Genomic DNA, 26,054 nt, shown 5'->3' on the forward strand with positions numbered 1-26,054 from the left:
TGATCTCTAAGATTAAATACTGGACTTTACTCCCATGATTCCTTTTATTGCACTTCACTTCATCTAAAATCTCTTTTGCCTATTTCTACATGCATATATTAACATATTTTTTAGATTTTTCTCGCATTTTCCCTTCATGGACTTTATATAGTTGTATATAAAACAAGTAATTCATCTGTCAATGGAAAGACCCTCAATGAAGCAAGCAGAGTTTTCTCACAGAGGCTTCTAATGGTGGGCAGTGCTGCAACCATTTCTAAATATTTATTTCTAACCCATAATTGTTGTTTCTTTAAAAATAACTTTCTTACTGTCTTTAACTCCGTTTTCCGTGAGAGTGTTTACATGGCCAGATTATTATTATTTTTTCTTAAGTGCCAGCTTTTTTTATATATATATCTTTATAAATGTGGGAGTGAGAACACCATGATAAAATTCCAGTGGAGAAGAAGAGATTAAATTCTTCAGACAAAGTCCATGTGAATGCAAGGTAGCACAAGAAAAAAAAAACCCCGATTCAAGGCAGGACATTCATATGCAGCTGGTGGTATCTGTGCCTGTTTACATCTTATTACAACCTCAGAGATCTGCAGAGCAAATAACAGAGTTACTGACAATGATTTCTGTAAGGAAAAGCTTTAGTCATTAGAACTAAAGTTAGAGCAATTTAAATCACAAGTTGATACTTTTGAAACTTCTTAGTGTTCACAGGCAAGACTTGAATTTTGGATAGCAATTAAAATGCTATTAGATGCAGTAATATTTTCATAAAAATAACAATTTAATATTCCGACTCATCACAAATGGTGGCACATTACACTTAGGGAAGTTTTGAAAGAGAAAAAAAAATAACCTCAGTGAATTTTTGAAGAACCAAAATAGGTGACTACTGCTTATATGCCATAGTTAGACCATGCCTAAACTAATAGAAGCATGAATGTAAGGTTTTTCAATACTGTTTTTTTTTTCCTTCTATTCAATTTGTAATACTAGAATACTAGCCCTTCTGAAAGCACTGCAGAGCCAGCTTGAGTGCCCATCTCTTAGAAATAAGACATTTGTTTTCCAAAAAACATTTGTTCCCATTTGGATGGGAAAGAAGGGATTCTTTGACTACACTTTTTATTTAAAAGTCACTCTAGGGCTAGTGACATAAGGGTGACTAGATTAAAAGCTTTCTTTTTATGCTGTACCGTCTGTATGCGCTTATGATTCAGGAAATTCTTTGCATTCGCATGCAGTGGGAGATGGGTGGGAACTTCAGCTCTGTCATTTCACCATTAATTTGATAAACTTCTTCCCAGCTGCTCAGGGCAGCTCGCTTGACTGTGAGTTCCACATCTCACAGCTGCCATGGTTGGTTGGTTGTTTTTTTTGTCTTTTTGCACCAAACACTCATTAATTGCATGTTTTTCTCTTGCCCTGTACCTGCAAGACCTTAGAAAAGGATAGCATTTTTAAACAGTCTCACAGTGCTGCTAGTATTATATACAGCATCATTCTTCCCCCACCAGGTGGGTTAAAGGATAGCTCTAACACACAAAATGTAGATCTGCAGGCCAGTCCCGAGTAACGCTGCAGCCGCTACTGAAGCGAGTGCGCGGATACGCCGCAGCTTTCCCTGGTAAGAGGGCTCAGGCAGGTGTTTGCAGCAATGAGAAAGCTCCAGGAATGAAACACGCCTTGGTAAGAAGCAGCCTGCAGCAGCGGGGTCACCCGAAGGAGCTGCTGCCTCTTTTGAACGCAATTCCTTTTAATTTGACCATCTACTTGAAAACCAAACAAGCACAGGACTAGTGCCCCAAAAGCCTACTATTTGTATACAACTTATTCAGGTTTTCTGACATGGCCATTATGCAAAAGCCGCTTTACAAAAGTGTCACCTCAGTAAATACTGCAAAATACTAGACCACTGACTGACAATTTTTATATATACTTTTTGTAAGTAAAATACAGACACACAAAAGAATCTCTGAAAGCTAGCTAGTAAAGATATGAGTAAAAACAAAAACACAAATACTGTAAAAGACAATATTTTATTGTTTTTTATATAAAAAGGTCACGAACTGCATTGAAGTGACTTCAGTAGTCTTTAAGATGTTACTTATTGGACATTTACAGTTCATAATCCCCAATAATATGGCCGGAAGCAAGATGGGCTAACATTGCCTATAATGTTTCTATTTACAGTCAATTGGAGTTATGCATGCTGAGTTATTTTTTAAATAAACATCAAACAGTGATCCAAACAAAATCAGATTCATCGTATATTTTGAATTTACATAAAGTACAAATAAAGTCTTTAATCCTTATCCTTGGCAAGGACAAAATTTCATTTATTCAAATTTAAAGATAAATTAGCTCCAAAAGTATTTATAAATGTAAACACAAGTTATGATGATAAAAATTTTAAGATTTAACTTAAAGTGCTGGAGTATGCTTTCAGCTTTGTTTTTCAGATGTTAAAAACAGAACACTAACACACAAAGCAAGATTCACAGTTGTAATCTCCCTTTAGTAACACTTTTGGAGAATTTTAAAATGTAATGAACTTTGTAGACCATTTTTTTTTCCCATCCTTATCTTTGTTGGCTTTTGACAATTTCTTCCTTTAACTTAAGTGAACTTTAAATTGTGAGTGTATGTGTATAAAATAATTCATATTTTTAAACTTACTCAGTTTAAATTGGACTTTGTGCTGGTGGGGATTTCTTTTTCTTTTTTTTTTTTTTTTTTTTTGAAGTAAGATGAACTGGAAAAAGTCAAGAGCTTTCAGAATGGTATAAAGTACCTGAATACAACTCAACGACAACTTCCAGTGAAGCCATTTTATAGTTTCTATTATCAGCATCCCAGAAAAAAATTACATAAGAATTAATGTGCAGAGAAGAGTCAGTGCATTTTATGTATACATAGGCATCTAAGCTTCATTCATGCCAATATACTTGTGATTTCAATTCACATGAAGTTAAGTCTTGGAAGACGTCTGACAAACATAAGCTCAAAAGCAAGAACAGGTATACAGGCTTTACCACAGATGGCTTTTCCTTTGCCAAGATGGGTATCACCCAAAATAAGACATGAGTCCTGAATTCCCCATTCATTATGTCAAAATTTTATACTGAAAACTATTTTTTAAAAAACAGTCTGTTCCTTTTCAGAAAAAAAAAAAAAAAAAAAAAAAACACACACTACACACACATCCTTCTACCGATTATTATTATTTTACTTACTTCCCATATACCTCAATTTGCCTAAGTACTGAGAGGCCCACAGGGACACTTGATAATAAGATATCCTAGTCCTGATGATTTTTTTTTTTAAATAAAAAATAAACTAAATCCAAGCCAAAAGAGGCTTGGTCTATGCAATGAGGAATGGAAAACTGAACAAAAAGGTATTTCATAGTGCCCTTTACTTTTGGAAAATTTCTAGGAGTTTTAATATATTCTCTACACAGAAAGACTTTTAAACTCAGCGTTGTTATGATCAGGGTTGTATCTTGTCAGTATTTCAAGCAGTATTTCAAGGGTGAACTCTTAGCCTCAGGCTGTTAAGACATGACTGGCATTTGCTCCAAGCCAAAATTTGGACTTCAAACAAACAAAAACCCATAGCCACAAAACAAAGGAAGCTGAAGGGTTTAAAACAATTCCTGGATAATTTGTCTTCAACTACTAACACACTGCAGTCCATTTCTCAGAGTGGGCATAAAGCCAAGTAGTGTGGGTAGCAGGATTTGACAGAAAAGATGCACTGAGCACCTGCATTAAAAGGGCATAATAAAAAAAACTCTTAAGTGCAGCTTCACGAGTGAAAGTTATACTCGGTTATTAGTTTAATCTCTAAAGCTTTTTTAAGATGAGAAATAGATCATTACAGGTAGACAACACTTTTAGAGACTGTATGAAAGGAAACCAGCAGGCATGTCCAATATGCTCATCATCCTCATCCTCTTCTAATATAACTGACTGGTAAAAAAAAAAAAAAAGGGACCACGAGCACTAGGAGTGATAATCTGTTCTAGTCAATCTACCCGTATTCTGCCCAAGCACTGCAGATTCAACACAGAAAAACACACACACTATGCTTTGTAATCCTTAAGGAGACCAAACCAGTAAGGCAGAAACATTTCCTTAATTACTAGCGATCCTAGAAAGCAAGTGATCCCAACAGATATATTGTACTCACAAAGCACACTGATTTTCACCTTTCCTTTAAACTGGTGAAAATGGTTACAAATAAACCTGATAAGAGATCAATTCAGTTTCCCCTACTTACATCAGTTTATTATCAAGGTGTAATCAGTAAAATGCATGTGTGTTATCCAAGCACTGCTTGGCTAAGCTTGAGTTTATTTAAACTTTTTCAGATTTAATTTGCTCACTCTGGCATCAATTTTGGACTAAAACTTGAAAAGTGCAAATACTTAATTATACCTTAAAAACAAAACAAAAAAACCCACAATTCATTCTATTGGTGCTATAACTCCAATTTCTCAGGAGTTATCCATCGCCAGCAATGGACAGAAAATGAAGCACCAGCATAAAAGGATCAAAAGTGCATTTGCTCAATGCTGCAAGAATTGGCAAGCCATAATCTTATATTCACCAATGGAATAGATTATGCTAAGTTCATTTCAAAAGAAGTCTATAAAAACACATTAGCATACGAAGTCTGTCATGAAGTCTTGTGGATACTGCAACGAATCGTCAAACCGGAAACGTTTGGAGACCGTACTGCTGTCCTCTGGAATGTTTTCTTTGTCTTCCTTGTTGCTACAGGTATCATTACAACTGGATTTTATATTCCACTCTTCTGAGCATTTCGTTGCGTGTCCTGGCATCAGAGAAGGGCAGGAAGTTTCTTGAGGGCTACACAAGAGTATGAATTCCCCTTGCTGCAACCACGAATGAGAGAGACAGGCCTCTGCTGTGGGTCTTTGCCTTTGAAAGAAAAATACCAAGAGGTAAATTGCTCAAGTTAATTTCAGAAGCAGTAAGAATATAATTTAAGTAGTTCTGGCATATGCTGAAAATAAATCTTAACCACAAGTGGCATTACAGAGGGAACACTACACAATTAACATTGCTTCTTTGCCACTCACCAAGAGAGCTACTAGGAATGCCTTAGAACAAACTGTAGTTCAGGGTTCATCATTAGCAACGTGCATCTAGATTTTAGTTCATTTCCCCTATTCCTGAATGTCAAAACTGGCAAAGTTTTAATCAGAACAAGGAACATACTTTTTAGCTAATATTCATATTTCTTCAGAATGATTTCATCATTATATATATGCACATGCTTATGCTTTTGAAGTCCTACATTTTACATATTTTAAGCGTGAAATCTTATTTAATGAATATTCAGTCATTCAGTTTTCAGAGAGGACCAAATGAGGGAATTTGTCTGTAACTCTATCAGACATTTTGCAGTATTTTACTGTTGGAATCACTGTAGCCCAGTATGAATTATGCCAGTTTTCAGTCACTCCACTTCAGTCACTTGAGATTTACTAAATAGTTCCCTTGTATAATCTACTACAGTGCTACTATACTTTTCATCCTGTTTTGCATTGCCAAGTTCCACAAAACTTCCTGGGTATGTAACAGTGCCACTACCTGCTCTCAAATGCGTAGGAAGGCATAAATACTGCGTGGTGAGAGACCTCTGACTTTATGGAGATGAGTCTCAGAAGACAGACTTAAACATTCAAAAAGCCAGAGTCATTAAGCACTGGAAAGGGAAAAGCGGCTCCCGAGCACAGAACGAAGGCGCTGGCATGTGGAGAACAAGATGGCAAATGGAGAAGCTGTGGCAGAGCGTCGGGCTTCCTGCGGCTCCGCTCTGACACGCACTGAAGCGGCGCCTCATAATTGCTTCCCTGATGATAGTGCGCTTCCAGGAAGCTCTTTCAGCTGTTGAGAACCCCTCTACGCGATGCTACAAAATAGAAAGGACTTCTCATCCTTGATCTTGTCCTGGCTAGGCGCGAGGTAACAGGCAGTCTGCATTTCCTCAGAGCTGGCAGTTCACAGATGCCAGCTCCTGTAGCCAACCCCTGCTACCAAAGAGCCTCCTCCTCAGGCCGTGACCTCACGCCTGCTTCGTGGAGCCTCCTGTGGATGACAGCGACTCCCGAATACAGATGACAACGTGCAGCGTCAGCACCAACAATCCCTCATCAGGCCTAGCTGAACATGACCTGCTGACTTTCTTTGTAACAGTACCTGAGTTTAGTACTGACAGTCATTCTCCATTTCCCTTTTTAATTTGCTTGTGCGACAGTTAAACATTCAGTATTTAACGCTAGCTAAGAAGGGCATAGACAGTCCTTGTGTACAGTTCTCCCATTCTCAAAGACTCAGTTCAGCTACTCTGAAAGGCCTCCAAGTTCACAAGGAATGTAAACCTATGGACACATGCATCAGAAGTACAGAGAGGTTCCTACTTTTGATCGAGAATACTTTTGACAAGACTGAACCGAGCAAAACGCTATTTATTCCTGAAGAATGTTCAATCATAAGACTATGAAATTTATATAAAACTGTATCAAAATGGAAAGCTGCATTAAATACAAATGACAAAACATCAAAGCACTGTATCTTTTTCTCTTTACACACAGAATAATAAGAGACAAGATCTTTAGAGACAAGAATCTGATCTTTCTAGAATAATCTGTCACCCACATGGAAGTAAAAAGAGTCAAAGTGAGCAAACTAGCCTGTAAAAAATCATGAAGCCTGAATTTTTAAATACCCAGTGATAATACCCTACATGTGTGGGGTATATATATAATAATATCAGTGCATTTAGAAATGTGTAACTGATAATATTAGTGATACTAGGTTTTCATACTAACATTCACTTTTTCTAAATGCTCCATGAACACGAAACAGAATTTTTACTCTGAAGAATTTGTTACTTACTCTGGATTTTTGATGAGAAGCTTTTGAACGAAGTCTCTGGCAGGCTGTGAAATCGATGAAAATGTTTCTTCTGAATAATCAACGTTAACTTGAGATATGTTAAGGAAAGTTTCTTGATTATCAGCTCCCACAAATGGAGATTCGTGTGTCAACAGCATGTATGAAATGACACCTATGTTCCTGTGATAAGAACACAGCGTGTCATCCTACACACCTAAAGCAAAGTCCCTTGTCCCCCAGTTGTACTGCAGACCACAGCTTTCTGATGTTTGCCATACTGAAAACATGAGAAACAGCATGCTCTCTCACTTATGTAATTTGGCTATACATGCATGTACGCACAAATGGAAATCTATCCATACATCTAAATGAAGAGATTTCTGAAAATTGCTTATTTCTCCCACTTTTCTCTATTTTCCTCCTAGTCCAAGAGTAGCTAGTACCTGAAATATGTTCTCCAGTGTTATCAAAGAGTAATCTAAAGCAAGTTTCCCAATAATTATTATTATTCCCTTAGAACCACTGTCCAGTGTCTGTACGCTCAGAAGCCATTTGCATTCTCTACTAAACCGTGGAACAAACCAGACTTGTATGCAGTAATTCCAGTATATACCCTGAGCACTGTCTCTTCTCCTTTCTTTTATTTGGCCCACCATGAAAACAGTGTTTTTGTAAGCAAGATAAAGTTTCATCAAGAACTGCATCTAGACTCTAGATTGCTAATTGGTTATGCCTGCCTCATCAAAACAAAATAAAGTATACAACCTACCACATATCTGTAGCTGTCGTAATAGGATCATAGTTTAAGATTTCTGGAGCTGGAGAAAGAGATGGGAAAGATTCAGAAGAGAGCACTTTAGAGATACAATGTATTCAAGGGTTCTTTAAAACATACTCTGATCTTTTTGGCAAAGTTGTTTTTTTTGCCAACTAGTATTGCAAGACTGAGCATGCAGTTTCTATAATCAGGTTTATTATTTCAAGCTACAAGGGTGAAAAACATTGTTTCAGTTTGATCAGAGACATTGACACTTAACTGGTTCAAACTGAACTAGTATTACATGGCATAAAGCCTATGCCAAGTCCCAAAATATTTTAAGTTCACATGAATGCACAGATAAAGCTGTATATTCCAGAGAAGTTCTTAAGAAGAACACACAGAGTCTTCAGGTAACTCTGTAAAGTCAGGCCATTTTTGATGTCAGCTGCTGTTAGTATATGCTGGATAGAGAGCATGCTATACATTACAGCAGGCTTAAGTAGTCCTTAAAAAAAAAAAAAAAAAAAAAAAAAAAAAAAAAAAAAAAAAAACACCTGAGTGTGGACAGGTCTTTAAGGAAACCTGCTTCACAGAGAAGATTGAGTCATAATGACATTTTCCTTCACGGAATATTTTCAACTCATTAAATCATCATACTAAACTGCATACTAGTTCAATTTTTTTTTGTATGCACACTAATGTTACATTTTGGCTGTAAGCACAGCTTGTTAACAGTCAAGAATTCTTTGTGATTTTACTCATAAAGCTACTCAACTGAAAGAATGTGTCCCAGCAAGAACTATGCCATCAAGTTAGATGTGCGCTATGGATAGAGTTTGGGGGTGTTTCTGCAAACATTCTCTAAAGGAAGAGAACAGCTCAAAACAAAAGGTTGCTTTGTGCTGTTGTTCTTTCTCCAGCAATGGCTCATCAAAAACAATCTATGAATTGCTGTATCCAGGAAACTGCATGCTAGCAATTCTGAAGGAACTCTTCCATACCTAGATATTCCGTTGTTCCCATGATTTGCCGCAGTTCACTGGAATTCTCTATCTTCCGAGACATACCAAAATCTACAATCTTTACATCACCAAGAGGATTGCAGCTGCTCAGTAAGATGTTTTGAGGCTAGAATAGATGAGTTTCAGCTCTTTAGTTCATATACTACAAGCTGCATAAGAAACAACATACCAAATGACATTCCAGTTTATACTATGGAAGGCTTGATGCAAAATTTTATTTTAAACATTGAGTTTATTTTTTAAAAAATAGCTTAAACTTGCCATGCTTACTTACAGTATTTTGACCACAGAAATTTGCAAATAGCTAAGCAGAACAGACAGTGTCTGTATTCTAAAGTCTTCTGTATTCTAAGTTTTTATTTAATCTCTAATATGTTGCCCCTTTTCCTCATCCTCGTTATGTCTTAACCAATGATTTTGATGCTCACAGTATTAAATTAAAGGTAAACTATTGAAAGAAGAAAGTCTGACATTGCTTCACCTTTAAATCAAGATGCACAATATTGTTTTCATGCAAGCAGCAAAGTCCTTCAAGTATTTGTCTTATAAGTTTTATAATATCATTTTCACCAATTCTGTCATCCAGGTCCGGGATGCATAAGTTAAAAATTTCTCCTCCAGCAGCACTGAAACACATTCAAGAACATTCATTTAAACTTGAAATGTCGGGCTTAAATGAAAAAAGTGTTACATATAAACATCTATGTAAGTACATATAGTAGTAGTATATATGTATATAAATGTATCAATATTTATTTGTTCACTACTCATCCTAGAAACTGTTTTTTTTTTTTAAAAAAAAAAAAAAAAACCACACACACACGCTAAGACATAGCAAGCAAAGGGAAAAGATGGAGCGAGGCGGGGAGGAAAAAACTAATGATGCTTTTATTGTAGCCAATAGGGGTTCAGACAGTGAAAGAATTTTTTGTATCGATTCCTCATAATGCTTTGGAAACCTCAACCTTGCTTTCTTGCAACTGGGCCTGAACAAGCCTCCAAGAAGATGAGTTCTATCATCATTCTGCAACAGAGGCCGCCTACCTCTCAAAACGAAACCTAAAATTTCTGGGACATGGCCAAATCTTCAATTAGGATAGTTCCATGAGCAATTTGAGGGAAGAAAGATCAAAAGTGTTCCTACTGTCAAATAGAAAGTTATTTCAAAGGTACAAAAACAACAATATGATAAATAACTGAGGAGTTTTTCTGGGAGTAGTTCTGCACAGTTACTATTATAGGGCCTGCCATTCCGATGAAAGACTGGAAGTCAGCTATTCCTGCCAGAGTTACCAGGAAAAAAAAAAACCTTTGACTGATGATGCTGTAATGCACAGCTCACCCAACAAGCAATATCTCCCAGAACTCCAGCAGATACAAACTATTCATGCTTTGAAATGCACCCTTGCCACCCTAATAACAAAGATGAGGTTGACAAGCTTCATGTTTTCACACAGCAACTCGAGATGGCTCCCTCGGAATAAGACTCTTATTTCCATACAGAAAACCACTGGCAGAGCAAAAAGGCAACGTGCAGACGACGCTGCGTCACTGTGCCGCATGTGGTTTCTTGGTCATTACTGCCACTGCAGCAGCATAGCGTTTCCTTTCACACGAGCTTGAAACCATCACTTGGCCTGCAAACTGCCTGAAGCTTCGCTCCCTTGCGGATAAAGGAGTTTCAAAGCTAGAGAGGATTAATCCCAAATTCCATTTTCAGTAAAATGATAAAGTCTATTAAAAAAAAAAGGGGGGGGGGGGCACAAGAGTGAGACTATTAGTGTTTCACTTCAACCAGAACACTTTGCTGCTTTTTCCTGCATAAAATATGATGCTTAATATCACTGTGCTAGCACTTACATCCTAAGTACATTTCCCACTTTTCTGTTGTTTTAACACATTCATACACCACAATGAGTGCAGTATTTTTAAGACTTCTGAGTACACAAACGGGATAGCTTTTGGTCTATTTCAAGTCTCTACTCCATATTGTTTGATATAACTCTTTAGCTATGGGTGCAACATAACACATGTACAACACTCACTGCAAACACCTGAACAGCAATGGATTCAACACTTACATTTACATGAACATAGAGCACACCAAAAAAGAGTCCTCAGTTTACTGAGGTATATCACGAGAAGATCCTAGCATAATACTTATCATGTACTGTTGTCACTTTTCTGAGTGCTCAGGCAACTTGTGCTAAAATTGAATATATTGACAGATTTGTAATTACAAAACACAGGACACCTGAAGAAAGCATACTTACTATTCCAACACTAAGATGATTTCATTTGCAGTTTCATAGACTTCATGGAGATTGACTATCCGAGGATTAGATTTCATTAATTCAAGGACAGCAATTTCATGGAAAATCTCTGCTTTGCAGTCTTGACCTCGCCTTCTTTTCTTTAAAAATTTAGCTGCATATTCTTGGCCTGTGGATTTAGCTATACATTTTCTAACCACCGCACATCTTCCTCTGCAAAGTAAAAGGGAAACATTAAAACCTAAGATATAAAGTAAATGAATTTCCATCAGAAATAAAAAGGTATGACAAGTAAATGAAAAATAAGGAAACTGTCAGGGAAGTGACATGTTTGGCCTTTTCTTACAACCCTGGCTGTCTGCTTTTGGTCACTGTAAGCTAACAGAAACTTAGATTTGACAAAGTACAATTCCTCTTATGTACGTAAAAGAACACACATTATATCAGAATACCTGCCTACATGACACTCTTACTGAACGTTCACGGCTTCATAGAAAAAAGCAGGTTGGAAGGGACCTCTGGGGAGGTCTAACCCTACCTCCTGCTCAAGGCAGGCAGCTATGAGGCCAGACAAGGCTGCTCAAGCAGGGATTTGTTCAAGTTGGTAATATAAGAGAAAAGTGAAACTCAAGCAAATTGTAGCACTTACAGGATACAGCAAACACATCTGTTAAAAAGCAGAAAACTTGGGAGATATAAAAAGAAGTTCCCTTCACAAACCATGTAAATACTGCTGAAAATTCAGTTCTCTGTTATGTTAAAAAACAAACAAAGCAAAGAAAGTCCCACTACTTCACATTCCCTTTCCCAATTACAGTTAGGCAAACTATGCTATTTAATTTCTTAGCCAACTGTTTAAGTATGGAAGCAAAAATGTATTTTGGCAAAGATACGTTTTTAAAAGAAAACCACATACCATAGTTAGAACACCAAGCTGACCTTTTAAAAAAAAAATAGAGGAAAAAATGCAGTTTTTAAGCCAAGTTATAAACTCCCAAAAAAACAAAGTTTTATAATCATCAGCTACACATTCCCCAAAATGCCTAGTTGCAGACTTAGGAAATGTTTTTAAATCATACAAGAGGCATTCTCTTTTCTTTAAGAAGAAAAAAAAGAAAAAAAAAAAGGCAGAAGGGCTAAAATAAATTATGCAAAGCTCTAAAATCAGTTATAAAACTCCTTGCAAAGAACAAGACCGACACACCTTTGAACAACCAACGTTTTTCCATGTGCATTTTTTGCCATCACAGCACAAACCCAATGAAGGGAATGAATACTCACAACCTAATCTGCTTTTTCAACTCTATTAACTATTCCTGCAAAAGCCTTGCCCTTCTGCTGCAAAAGGCTGCTTAAAAGAAGTGCATCTAAAATGAAAAGCATGTTTGAAGCATCTTTCAATAAAAAACTAGATTTCAGTGTTCTATTAAAAAAAGTCTCATCATAAATCATATTTCCATTTGTAAAGGAATATATATGTTATGTACAGCTTGTACAAGTCTGACAATGATAAAACATGAAGAGTTGACCTGTATTTGTACTTCTGTCATTTATGTATAAACACATTCAACGAAACAGCTTCTCTATCATTATTTTTAAGTATCAGTTACCAGTGGATTTGAGTTTTTTTTTGTCCTTTTTCTAAGCATTAAGTTCAAAAAGGCAGGAGCACAAAACACAAAAGAAAGCAATCAATTTAAGAGCTGAAAATCATTTACAATCTGATGTACACACACTTAATTTAGAAACTATCTACACATGTGAAACAGCTGAGCATTTTCCTAACTGTCAGGGCAACTTATTGTCGCAGAGCATTGAGGATTAAAAGTTTTCTGAGCTGAATTTTGTAATATGCTTGAGCCTGAAAATAGTCACACGCCACAGCTTCCTCCAAACTAAAAAAGGGGAACTGTTTGAGTTTCATGAGAACAAGATCTTCCCTGAGAGTTTTTGAACATCTTCCGGGCAATAACTGCAGATACAACAGCTTTGAAGGGTCAGCAGTATCTCCAGAAAGGACTGCTAATGTCTGAATTCCTATCTGCTTATATTGTATTTGTGTAAATTATTAGAATGTAAAATTATAAAGTGAGTGAACGAGACTGCAAATCAATAGACACCTTTGAAGGAGTCACCCAAAAGAAAGCCATCTGAAAAAAAACAGATAGCTAGATTCTGGCAAATACTGTTCTTATGCACTCCTGGCATCCAAAAAAAAAAAAAATGCATTTCATGAACAGATTGCATTTGCCATGCAAAGTTTTATACAGAAGTCCCTCTTCAACATAATTTAATTTTCTATCAACTGTTAACCTTTGCCATGTGAAGGGATGCTACGATTCCTGCCTGGCTTCTGCCTTTCCTCCTTCTGTACAGACTTCCATGCTTCATCACTGACTCCACATCTTCTACTACAAAGAACTTTCACCAGACATCTTTTTTCATCCCTCTTTTACCTTCACATGGTCATGCTACCACACCCCAGAGAATGGGATAAAGTCCTTTAAAGGCAGGATACATAGGTGTATGTAAAACTTGTTCCAACTCCTACAGCAGCATGCAGACAAGCAGGCTTTTAAAGGAAAGATAGTTAAGAATAAAGACACTGAATTATATTTTTCTTTAAGTCAGGATCTAGAAAATAAAAATAAGACTATGCTTCTAAAAGCACCTGCAGACAAGCTAACACAGGTAGTTAATACAGTCCTGATGGCCAATAGTAATCGCACAAGCCAACATTAAAAAGCATCACTAAAACCTGACCCTGACAGCTCATCTACAAGGCAGCACTTCTCTAAAAGCGGAGCTGTAGCTTGAAGAAACAAGTTTTCTAGCTGAGTTTTCTCCAGTAAACTGTTCTGGAGCACTGGAATTTCCCCAGAAAAAGGAGGGGAGGCCAAAAAACAAACAAACAAAAAAAAAAAATCAAGCAAAAAAAAAAAAACACCAAAAAAAAAAAAAAACCAAATCCCAGGTCTTGCACCAAAACGAGCACAGTGGTTCCCACTTGTTGCCTGCAAACCATTACAATTTATAGCAACCCAGTTTTATAAGATAAAAACGATTTCAAGTTATTTTCACATGCCATGCTGTAAACCACAGGTACTCAACTACTCTGGAAGAAGCCAAGCCATCTGCAGGGAAGACAACTACTTTAACCCTCCAACACAACCTGCCTCACCTGTGAGTCACTGTCTTAAATACCAAAAGGACCTAAAAGATGAAGGGTGTGGAGGAAACACAGAAGAGGAACAAAAGAACTATTTATCAAGTAATCTGAAGAGGAAGAAGAAAACAGCAGGAGAAAACAAAAGTAAATTACACCTATTAGAGAAACTACATATAAAGGTAAATTTTATACCACTTAGGAAAAAGGGTAAGCACCTTTAAAACATTAAGAAGATAAAACATTAAGAATAGATATGCACACTTAGGTCAGGAAAAGTCCAATAAGCTGTTTGGAAAAGCTATTTCCCTGCCTCTGTTTCTTTACGTTTTGGTATTAACTTTAAGTCTGTTTTTGCAGGTACAGAAAGGACTGCGTTTTGGAATGCCTGCAAAATCTATGCATGCAGATGCTTCAGACATTATTTCTCAGGTAAGTATCATCTGCAAATATGGTTTTCAGATTATTGAAGCTCTAGAGGAGCTATTACGTTTGCATGGCTTTCTACCCAATGCCCTGAATATTTTGAAGGTATGAAATAACCCAAAGATTTTAAACACACATAACTCAGAGGTCAGTAGCAGTATAAATATCAGAGATTTAAAAATTTATTTTACTGTTGGAAACATGTCAAGGAAGTCAACTAGGAAATAAATCTGAAATGGCAGGTTGCTAAAATCTAGTCAGTCAAAATTGCTGAGGATGAGAAGGAAAGAAAAACATCTTTGCTCTCTAAATGACTCCAACCAACTCAAATTTCCCATTTTTGCAGTATCACCCTATGCCATCTCCTCTTTATGCACCTGGAATTTGAGGCATCACTGGAGAGGGGTAATGAAGAATAAGGACATCCACATGTGCTGCCATAAGAGTGTTCCAGACAGAAAGCCTATCGCTGCACAGAGGATTCGGCTGCAGCAGAAATCCCTCCTACTAAAATAAACAGTCTTACCTTCCAAGTTCTTTAGATTCAAGCATGTAGAAATTGTGAAAATTGTCAGTCTTGATTTGTGTCTGCAGAGAGGTGGCCAACAAGCCGGAAAGGCTTTTATTCTCCAGCCTTCTCCTGGACATTGTTAGGAGCAGATGTCTCTCTTCTACTAGTCACCTGTTAAAGCAATATATCCAAGAGTTCTGGAAATCCCACAGCTACACAGCAGCAAAGTATACCAATATTAAGACTAACAGAATAGCCTTAAGGTTTACATAACAGTTACCAAAGACAACATATATAATCCACTTTAAAAGAATGCTGATCAACAGAATCAAGTGATGCTAGGAAACACAATTCAAATGCTAACTTTTTTTTTTGTTACCTCACCTTAACATTTGATATAATGTTTTTTTGTTGTTGTTTTTTTTTGTTTGTTTGTTTTTCCCCCTGGAGCATACTCATAAATAGTTAGGCATAAGCTTCTGTTCTAGTAAAAAGGCTAATAGCTATTTTAAGTATTACAGTTGTTATTTTTTTATTTCATTAAAATAAGCTTTAACTATTTTACATAATCTTTACATAAATTCTGACAATTCCCTATGTTTTACACTCCGTGCTTTTAATTAGTTTTGACTGACTTGAACAAGATCCCTTCCTTCTTGTTGTCTGCAACACAGCAGGCATAGCTGAATACAGGGGAAAAAATAAGCAGAAAGCTCTATATTTGTTATTAAACTTACTTGTAGCTCACCCATGCATTTCTTTACTGCAAGACAAATTTGTCAGAGATCACCGTGAATGGACAACATCCTTTCTGCAAGTTCAGATCGTGCAGAACCAACGGACCAACTAGCAACACTAAAGCACATTAATAAACCTAAAGAACTGTGCATGGTGAAGATATTCCCACCCCTGTTATTTCTGCAGGTCACCGAGAATTAGCTCATTATGATCTGAATATATTGTTTTATGGCGTTCACATAAATAGGCCTGGCACAAAAGCAGAACACAGTTATGTTATTTAAGGATAAGAGAAACCTTAATGGATCGTTTTGTTGTAAATTAAAGAGCAGGATTATTCTTAACGGTGAAAAAAAAAGAATGCGAGTCAGATTACAGGTCAAATTGAGTTAACAACCTTCTAGAAACACGGTTTCATCCTCCAGATTGCAGCAGTGTGCTCTCAGAACTTCTAGGGGAGCACTTGGCCTCGCGCTGGCCCAGGCAGTATCCAACACCTACCACACCGGGGACAAACCCGCTCTCGAAACGCGCGCACTCGGGCTGCGACTCCTCCGGGTTTAAATACTCATGCTTAAACGAGGCGGAGAGGGAAAGAGGGTCTCTCTGGCTTCCTGTGAGTATCTTCTAACTAACACCTGACCAGCATCACGGAGCTCTTGAAAGATTTCTCAAGGGGTCCCACCACGACAGCCTCGAACCAACCGCAGCCGCTGTTTTTCCCCAAGCACGCCCTCCTTTATCCCGGATTACGAGGCACGTCCTGCCCCTGCCACAACCTGCTCTTGACGAGGACGAAGCAAAGGCGCGCAGCTTCCCCGCGGCCTCCCCCGCGCCGCCCGGGCACTCACCGCGCTCCCCCGGCGGGCCCGCCCGTAACGGCCGCCGCTAACGGCCGCGCCGCAACCGCCGTTTGAAAAGCGCAGCCCGGCGGCGGCGGCGGCCCCGGCGGCAGCGGCGCGGCCCGCCCCAGCGGCACCCGCAGCCAATCGGCGTCCCGAGGCCCGCGCCGTGCGCCCCGCCGGTTGGTCAAGGACTCACCCAATGAGGCGGCGCCGCCGCCCGGCTCCCCCCGCGCCCCGGAGGCGGTGCCGCAGCCAGGGCCGGGGGGACGGGCGGCAGCGGCAGGTGCCGCGGGCGAGGGGGTCTCGCTGGTTCCTCCGCGGGGCACCGGGCCCGGCTCGGCCTCCTCGTTGCGGAGTCCCGTGGAGAGTCGCAGCCGCTGGCGAGCCGCTTCCGAGCGGGCGGGAGCGCGGCCCGCCGGGGGAGCCATGTTGTCTCCCTGAGGTGGCGGCGGCGGCTGTGGCAAAGGAGAGGAGAACAGCAGCGAGAAGACTTAACACTTCGGGGTTTTGTTGGTCGGTTTTAATCAGAGACCCTTCCTGAGGTTAATCAGAGACCCTTCCTGAGGCTGCAGAGCCACCCCGACGCGCTGCCGCCGCGCTCCGCCGAGGGAGCTGTTCTGCCGCGAGGGCGGCTGCCCGCAGCGCGTCCCCGGTGCTCGAGGGCGGCTGCCCGCGGCCCGGCGGTGCTCGAGGGCAGGGGCGCCCCAGAGCGGGGCCCTGCTCTGCGGCGGGGCCGCTGGCGGTGCCCGGGCCCGCCGTTAGGACGGCGGTTGCTGCGTGCTGGGCACGGTGCGCTCCGCGGCGGTGCTAGCCCGCGGTTACTGAGGTGATTCCTCATAAACGTGAGGTAAGGGGTGCAGTTCAATTCATAGTGAATGCACAGGGAGTGTTGCTACAATAACGTCCACCTGCTGGGAACTTGCTGCTTTAGAGACACACTCCCACCGGCTGGGCCTTCTGTCTATGATTTGAACATTTTGAGCAGTGGATGTTTTTGATAGAGTCAAAACTTCACGCCTCTGCCAGAGCTTGGCTGGCTGTGTGCAAAGCCGCAGCCTCAACCCGTTCTTCGTTGTAACCTGGTTTCAAAGAGCTTTGCCAAATAAAACAAATGCACAATGCGTGGAAAAGGCTCGTTTTGTTGAGGTTTTTGCACAGTATGAAAAGCGGGCAGCATTCCGGACGTGCCGCATGACCCACAGGAGTAAAATTAAAAGATGACTGCAATTAAGATGCTTTAGGTTATTATAGCACACAGTGCCAGAAATAAATGACAATGCTTATGTTGGTCTCCCTAGCTCGTTGTGTTTCCTCACAGATCTTTTCCAGGCCAGGCTTTGCTGTGCTCTCCCTTCCAGTGCCCAAAGCCAAGCAAGTGCTGCAGAGCACATGGGAGTGCCATTGCAGTCCTTGTTGTCTGTTTGTGTGGTGCCATGGAAGCGCTGCATGCGTATGGCACTCCGAGAAGGGTGTAATTGGTGGGCCTCCACCCAAGGACTTTGGCATTTTAATTAGAGACAACAGTGAGTGTCAGGGGTGGAGAAGGGAGAATGGCAGGGTGAAGGTTACAGCGGGGCAGGATTGTGAACTCTGTTTATTATCCTGCACTCAGCTTGTTTTTAAAAATTGGTTCTGCTAGAATTTCAGGTGAAGGTCATTAGTTGATATTTTTTAAATACCACAAATACATTAGCTTCAGAATCCCTACTCTTAACACTGACTTCCTCTTGCTTTCCTTTATTATCTTTATTCCCTCCAGCATTGCTGATTTCAGCTCAGACCTATCGCGGGGTTGTTGTAGACAGCAGCTAGCTTTGTTCTTGCGGCAAAGGACAAGAAGACAACACTAGTTAGTTAAGAGCCACATAAATGAAGCTGAGACTCCCCAAGACTTCTTCTCCAAGCCATTTGTAATAACTCCTTGGACAAGCCATTGGCAAGGCAAGATCTGGTCCATCTTCACATGGCACAGCCACAAGCAGTCAGAGTGTCCTTAACTAGTGTGATCCTGTATACAAAGCAAAACCTTCCCCGAGCATCTCCGGTGCCCTGAAGCTCCAAAGTCATGGGAAAAGGGCCACGTCTTCTGCACACGGCCGCTGCTCGTGCAGCCTTCGAGCAGCAGCAGATGCAGCAGTCGTGCCGCGTTGCCGCCGTTGTGCGCTTGCTGCAGGAGCACGACGCCGTCGCGCCGGACGCCGCGCGCAGCAGGCTGGCGGGGAGGTCTGCTGGTCCACTGCATCGCATGTTATAGCTTAAAACTGCCTGTCTGAGCAGCGATACTCCTGTACCGAGGCTGAATAAATTCCTGCTGCAGGAATAAAATAAGCAAGAAAAGAAAAAAAAGCCAAAGCCACAGAGATAACCCCATGGCCCAAACCTATCTATGAGAGCATGGGTAGCTGAAGAAGCCTAACATCACCAATGCCAAGCTAAAACCCCAAATACTGTAAATGGTACAAATAACATAGACATTTATAAATAGCTCCTCCTAAGCAATGTGCCATCTCCTGCTGTATCTGCAGTAGTGCTGGAAATGACCTCGGCATGGGATGTGCCCACCCCTCACGCAGGTAATGGTGTTCTATTTAATACACGTGTTTTTAAAAGCCAACTTTTGCTGTGTCAAGTCAGCTCTGGTTATGGGGATTTAACAAGCGCAGCTGATGCTGTGAACAAGCACAGTGAAAGACAAGAAGCTCGGCTGGCTCCTCCAGCACATCCATCGTAGCGTCCCGTGCTTTGCTCGTTTAGTTTATGATGGCCTTCGTTCCCAATGTGGTTCTGGTTCAAATTAGGATGCGTACTGTTGCAGAATCCGTATTTCCTCTGCTTCTAAAATGACCATGTGCACCATGCCCAACCCTGCAGGCACCAGACGTCGTTTAGAAAAGGTGATGTGAGGGGTGGCATCATCAGGGGGATTCTCCAAGTGTTTTAACCTGCTGCATACAATGTAGAACGATCTACAGAAAAGGGCTACGCATTTAAGAAAGGATGCTAATGATACATTCAGGGGCACAATAAGAGTACGCTTCCAAAGGCGCTTTTGTAAGAAGATTTATTTTGAATTAAGTGATTTCATGATGAAACATGGTCTTAAACAAAATAGATATCAGTATGAAAATAAAATTATACACAGAAAAAGTCTTTTCCCCAAACATTTTTGAGTAACAGGAAATACAACACAACAATCCAATATTCAACTAAGTAAATAATTATGCAAATCTGTGAGCAGTCAAACCTTATATAGTCCTTATACAGTCCCTGAAGCCAGGCACAGTGAAATGCCCCGGTCAGACACACAGCACATTTCATACCTGCTCTCCCAGCCTCAAAATAAACTGAAATGTGATGCAATGCAAATGGAGAAAAGGACATACATCATCTTAATGCCTGAAGCACATTTTCCCCATTTAGTGTTTTGTGAGACATATACCAAATCCAGATGAAACTTAAATAGTCTTGTAGAAAGATAGAAAAAAACTTGGTATCATATTTGATATACAGTCTTGTGGACACTAAACTGAAAACTATGGAAAGGATTAAAAATACACTGTGTTCTTTTGAAAGCTGAGAAATAAATACGCACTATATATTTTCAGTGCCTGAAATTCTTTAAAAACAAAGAACTTGGTATAAAATTAGATCAAGTAATTGTCAAAAATGAGGGAGATGCACCTATACACCGGTTAGATTCTGGATGCCTGCATCCCCACTACAAAAACTCGTAAAACTACATGCACTTCCCAACACACTGAAAACCAAAGCTTTAGTCTCGCAAGGACAAGAAGACCGGGGGGCACCAGCTTCCCTTAGCGAACGTTCCGTTCGGTGCCCTGTTTTCCCAAACTCTTCCCTTTCTGCACTGTGCTGTCCCTTACGAGTATAAATATTCAGTTGCTTGTACAACCAGTGACCTTGCGGATGCAGATTCACGGATGCCCTCATGGTTATGCCATTCAAGGAAAACGAGAGCACGGAGGAAATGTGTCCTCCTCAGATGACTGATGCACTTGGTATCGTGCAGCCTCTTCCTCCATTGCAGCACTAGGGCCAATGTACTCGTTGTCTTCTAGTCTGCGACTTACTTACTGTCGCATGAACTCCTACCACCTCAGTTACCACGCTGAAGAAGTAAACTTGCCAAGAATTCTCCTTTGGACTTGTGTACTCAGCTTCATCCAACTGTCTTGGGTTTCTTCAAGGTGAAGAACCAGACCCTGAAATTCTTCCTACCTTCTCAGTATTTTTGTTTTTTAATTAATTAGGATCTCACTAGAGGGTGAGAGTTGGCCAAAGCCAACTTCATCATTGCGTTAGTACGTAGAACACACCTCACAAACTCCACGCCAATTCCAGAACAGCAAAAAAAGGAGAAAACTCTCTTTGTGAAACTTCATGGCTTTCATATGGCCATAACACAACCCCACCAGTCAAAAGCAGCAGGTGCATTTTCACACACCTAAAGGTTAGGTAACTAGGATTTGGCCCAGGACACTTACAAGAAAAGCTACCATTAGTAGTGATGATTGAACTTTGTATCAGGTACTGATTAGCTTGCCAGGACAGCAAGCAATAAACACAGTAACTGTAACAACAAAAATAAGACTTCCAGGCACCACCCTTGTCTTAGCGAGAGACCTTCATCTTCTTGAGCAGACCAATTAAAGAGAACAAAACCAAAAGGACAAAAACAACTACCAGGGGAATTACTTTTCTGATCTTCTATTTTAGATTGTGTGAGATTAAAAATAAGCTAAAATATATCTTGCTGCGTGTGCAGGCAACATTACCATAATTCAGGATTAAGGGCCAGTTTTGCTGGGTGTATTACCTTAATATTGAAGCAAGCGCGTCCCTGTTGTGCAAGCCGGGCTCAGCACTGCCCGGTGTCCTAGGCGCCGTTTGCAAAGGCTGAGCCTGTTTCCGTCCCCACTCGGGCAATCCTGTCTTCACGGGCTGTGTTTTATGCACTGCACCTTCTCTGTGGATCAACCACACCTTACCATCACAATGCCCATAATTACATGCCTAAATTATGGGGCTTTGGAGATTTATTCGTTTATTCAGGCAGGAATCTATAACCCCTCCGCTCGAAAGTCTCACTGCCATCAGCCCTGCAATCGAATATGACATCAAACAAAATCTGGTTTTTGTTTTTTGGGTTTTTTTTTTTGCTATCTGGATTCATACTATTAGAGAAGTTAATGGAGTCGGTATTTTTCAGCTATAAAAATCACCATTTTCTTGGTTTACAATGAGCGCTGCAGCTGAAGGGACACGGTGCGGACGCGTCGGGAGCCACCTGTACCGCTATTAGCACCGCTGCCCGCGCCGGGGTTTGGAACCTCCACCTCTGTTACCGTTGCAAAACCAAAGCCAAGGGACATCTAGCCACTGGATACCAAGTGTTGGTTTTCTAAGTAACCTCTGTGACTACTGGATGAAGAGATATTTGCCCTTAGCTCACCTTAACTCACGCACAAGATCTAGATTCAGAATAACTGAGGCCCTTGGCTCTCTGGGCCGGGGGAGCTACGCTTGTTGCATGGGAGACCAGTTTCCTTCTCAGCAGAAGGATAAAGCACAACCTTAGGCAGACGCCGCAGCTATAGCTAGTGCGGGCGGCCGGTGCTCCGCACGGGGTGACTGCAGGATTTCGTGCAATTCCAGGGAGAGGGCACCCTCTGGGAAGCAGCCCCGGAGCAGGACACCACACTGCTATGGGACGTTGCAGGCCTCTGCCTTTCAAAGTGATTAGGCTGAGATTAGCGCTGAACTGTCAGACCAATGCAGCAGCTGATCAATGAGTTTCTGAATGGACTAACGTCACTATGTCCTGAAAACCAAAATATAGTTTCCACTCTTCAAAAAATATCTTTTTTATAAAGGATGAAGGACTTGAGCTTGGCTCCACATTGAATTCACCCTAACTTCTATTCATCTTTCCAGCAGACCAGCAATTTCAAATGTAACCCCCTAAACTCTTTGTTAAAATACCCAGGCAAAAAGCTTAGATTAGCTCTAGCGCAGCCAGCGCGGCTGCCTGGCAGCACGGTAAAGGTTGGGTGCCTGCAGCGTCTCAGCTAGTCACCCCGTAACATCCCTGCAGTCCGACTGCGGCCTGCACAGCGGACGCAAAACGCAAACGGTTCAAGAAACCAGGCTGGAGCCGCTATTCTGACGTGTTTTGCTTGGAGCAGACTCTGCTTACCTTGGAAGGTGAGGAGCAGTGGATGAGAAAGGGAAGTGACTGTTGGCTGAGTGATAATACTGCACGGTTCACGTTGAGGCAAACGCCTGTGATCTTATGACTGGAGACAGGATTGGTGCTGGATCCCCATTAGCATTAACAGGAATAAGCTGCCCTTCCACATAAAACCAGTGGGAGGATCAACGCAGTTGCTAGTATAGGTTAGTACAAGTTTCAGTTGCTGACAAGGCACGAGGGTCTCCGCGCTCCCGCCCTGGCAGGGAGCCCCGCGCATGCTGCTCGCCCACGGCCACTAACGCCGGAGCCATTAACAAGCTGCTGTGTTAATACCGGGGTCACTCGGGGTGCGCAGGCGATGCGACTCCTCACATGGGAAGCGAGCTTTTGTGGACTTGAGAAAGATTGAAATTACAGAGCAAACCACAAAACTGTTTTCTTTCCTAGGGATTAGAACACAAGCAAACTACCAGCCCGGTGCTCTGAGAGGTCCCCTCCCGCCAGGACGTTTTCCAGCCCGCGCGCTGCCGTTTCCCTGAACACGACGCGACTTTGCTGCTCGCGCCGTGACCTGCCCTCGGCAGCTTCGGCTGGGGACGACGCGGCGCCCGGCGGCTCCGTGCGCCAGCTGCGTATTCTGCAAGCAACATTAACACCTTTCTGGGGTAGGCTCACAGCGCAGACAACGAAAAATCGTTTTGAAAACAAAAAGGGACTTGCTTAAAGAATACCAAGGATGGCGTGTGTGTGGAGCGGTTTCCAGGCAGCTGAATTACACCCTACACTGCAATATACTCGAGATTAAGAGGATCCCTTTGCACGCTGATCTGCTGGCGGTGCTCCTAAGGAGCATCACTGGATGACCACGTCGCTTACGACCGCCCCGCGCCGCCTCTGCCAGGGCGCTATCCCACACATGGTGCTGGCGGCAGCCGCTGCTCAGATCTTCTCAGACCAAATACTACGTGGATCTGAGCCTTTCTGGGCTTTTTTCTTCCCTGACGCACTGGTGATTGTGTCAGATCTTTACAAAATCCTACACTGCGACAACTAAACTTCAATTATTTGGAGATGCATAAATACAGAACGAATGTGTGTGGTAGATATAAATAAAAACTGACAGATGCATTTATTATTTTTGATTTGTACAAAAGCATAACTTAAAGGCAGACTTGTATAAACTTCTTTTGTGCCAAATATTTAAACTTTTCATTCCAAAGAGTTTCTGGTTCAAAGCTCGTAGGTACAGTTTCCACCTGGGAAATCACCACAAATAACACAGTACTGTAAAATCAAAACTCTGCTGTCCCTCAACCAACAGAAGTTGCATTCTGCTCCGAGTGCCAAAGTTACTCAGGGAAGTGATCGTGTGAAACGAGCCATGCTGGGGGATGTGAGCAAGGGGGATTTGCCTACTGCTCCAGGTGTGCACCAGCCCCCTGCCATGCAGCTGCAGCGACGACGGGCACGTCGAGGTGTGGGAGGAGGAGGGCAGCCTTGGGTTTTCCTTTGCTACTTAGCGCCAGTCAGAGGAGGCAAGAGCACGCGTGTTCCTTGCATGAGTTCCAGCTGTCATGCAGAGGCTGGGTTACTCCTGAAGTCAAAGGATGCTCTCGCTCGGATTTTGCACGCGGGTTTTCCTTTGCACCGGGGGCATTTGCTCAGCGATCCGACGGGATTCCTCAGCCTCGGCTGCCGCCACCACGGCTGCGCCTGCCCCTGACGCGGACGCGGGGCCGGCAGCCTCTGCCGACGACGTCTGCCCCGCGCCGGGGCGCCCAGCAAGCCAGGACCAAGCGGGACCCTCCCGGAGGCTCCTGCCATCCAGTGTCCACGTGCGACTCCGCGCGTTCCCTAGAGGAGGACGTGCGGGACCCGCACGCAGCCGCGCGCCGCTTCCGCAGGACCATCCCAAGGACGGTACCAAGAAGGATGCGAGCCAGCGCGGGGCAACTCCGCAGGAGGAAGCACAAACACACCGGTGCCCATGCAGCGTGGGATGCGCCATAAAAAAAGAACTCAGTCAAACGACGTAGGATAAGAAAACTACTTATCAGAGAAAACACAGGCTTAAAAAGACTATGGCCAGGTTACGTCTGGTGGGTGCTCACTGACACGGGACACCAGTGGCATCGTGCTCCACCTGGGAGGAGGCTGCTCATGGATTTCCAGGTGAGCCAGTGTGTTATGGTGCTGTACAAATAAAAAGTTGCGGGGAACGTATGAAATATCAGTATTAAACTCCATTGCATTAAGTTACCCAATGCATGAAAAATGACCCAGATGCATTTAAAATAAATGCATATTACAATATCACATCTAATAAGTATTATAAAATTATTACTTATGTGCTCAGTCCTGATATCGATAGACATGGCACCGTGAAGAAAGCCTGGTTCCTAAGCATTTTATAGATACTTGATAGTGATGCAGTTTGCTGTCAGTCAGATCATAATGTCCCTTCGACTTTGGTACATTCAGTGCAAAATATTTCGGGAGTTTTTTTTACCCTTATAAAAATAAAAGGCATTTTTTTCCCTTGAGAGTGCTTAAAGAATAAACATTAGCACAATGCCTGTTTAAGCATGGAACGTGACAAAAACAGAAATAGCATTTTTAGTTTGCTTGTTTCCTGTTTACACTCTAAGAAACATAATATAATGAACCTATAAAAATAAACAGAAGTCACTGTGTAAGGATTTTTTTCCTGATATGCTGTGGTAAATCGCTAGTTTCTTCTTAAAATAGTTTCCATGCAGTATAAAGCATAAAATCAGTCTTATTAAGTCTGTTTTCTAGTAGCTCTTTTTTTTTTGCCATACACACCACTTGCATACACAGTTCCACAAACCTCCTTACTGCAGGCCGCCGTTGCGGCATCCTTTGCCGCAGCCTCTCCTTCCAATTCGCTTCTGCCTCGGGAAGCTGAAATCTATGGTGCAGCCATGCAGGCACTCGTAGTCCTAGGTACAGCAAGTACTGGATATTCTATTATAACATATGGCATAAAATAATGTACCCTTACGAAACTTAAAAAAAGTCTATGGTGTATATTTTTTTCACTTATGCAGTGCGGGGGCTGAATGATTTCACCTTTTGACTTGAATTCTACATTCAGCAGCTTTGGTGGCCCCCAGTTCACTGGTACAGGTGGGTTAGGTACAGGCCAC

General features: G+C 41.7%; 1 protein-coding gene across 1 annotated transcript; it reads right to left on the reverse strand.

The window, feature by feature from the left end:
• Positions 1-4,391: 4,391 nt before the first annotated feature.
• On the reverse strand, positions 4,392-15,291 carry STK17B (serine/threonine kinase 17b). Its single transcript, XM_010219614.2, has 7 exons — positions 15,103-15,291; positions 10,985-11,197; positions 9,193-9,337; positions 8,691-8,817; positions 7,699-7,747; positions 6,930-7,109; positions 4,392-4,946 (listed from the first exon to the last, which is right to left on the reverse strand). The coding sequence occupies exons 1-7, from the start codon at positions 15,222-15,224 to the stop codon at positions 4,664-4,666; spliced, it is 1,119 nt and encodes a 372-aa protein (XP_010217916.1). The 5' UTR covers positions 15,225-15,291; the 3' UTR covers positions 4,392-4,663.
• Between the last annotated feature and the right edge of the window lie 10,763 nt (positions 15,292-26,054).

This window comes from Tinamus guttatus, unplaced genomic scaffold (assembly GCF_059628265.1).
Source record: "Tinamus guttatus ecotype Peru unplaced genomic scaffold, ASM5962826v1 Tinamus_guttatus_pri_ptg000197l, whole genome shotgun sequence".
Lineage (NCBI taxonomy): Eukaryota > Metazoa > Chordata > Aves > Tinamiformes > Tinamidae > Tinamus > Tinamus guttatus.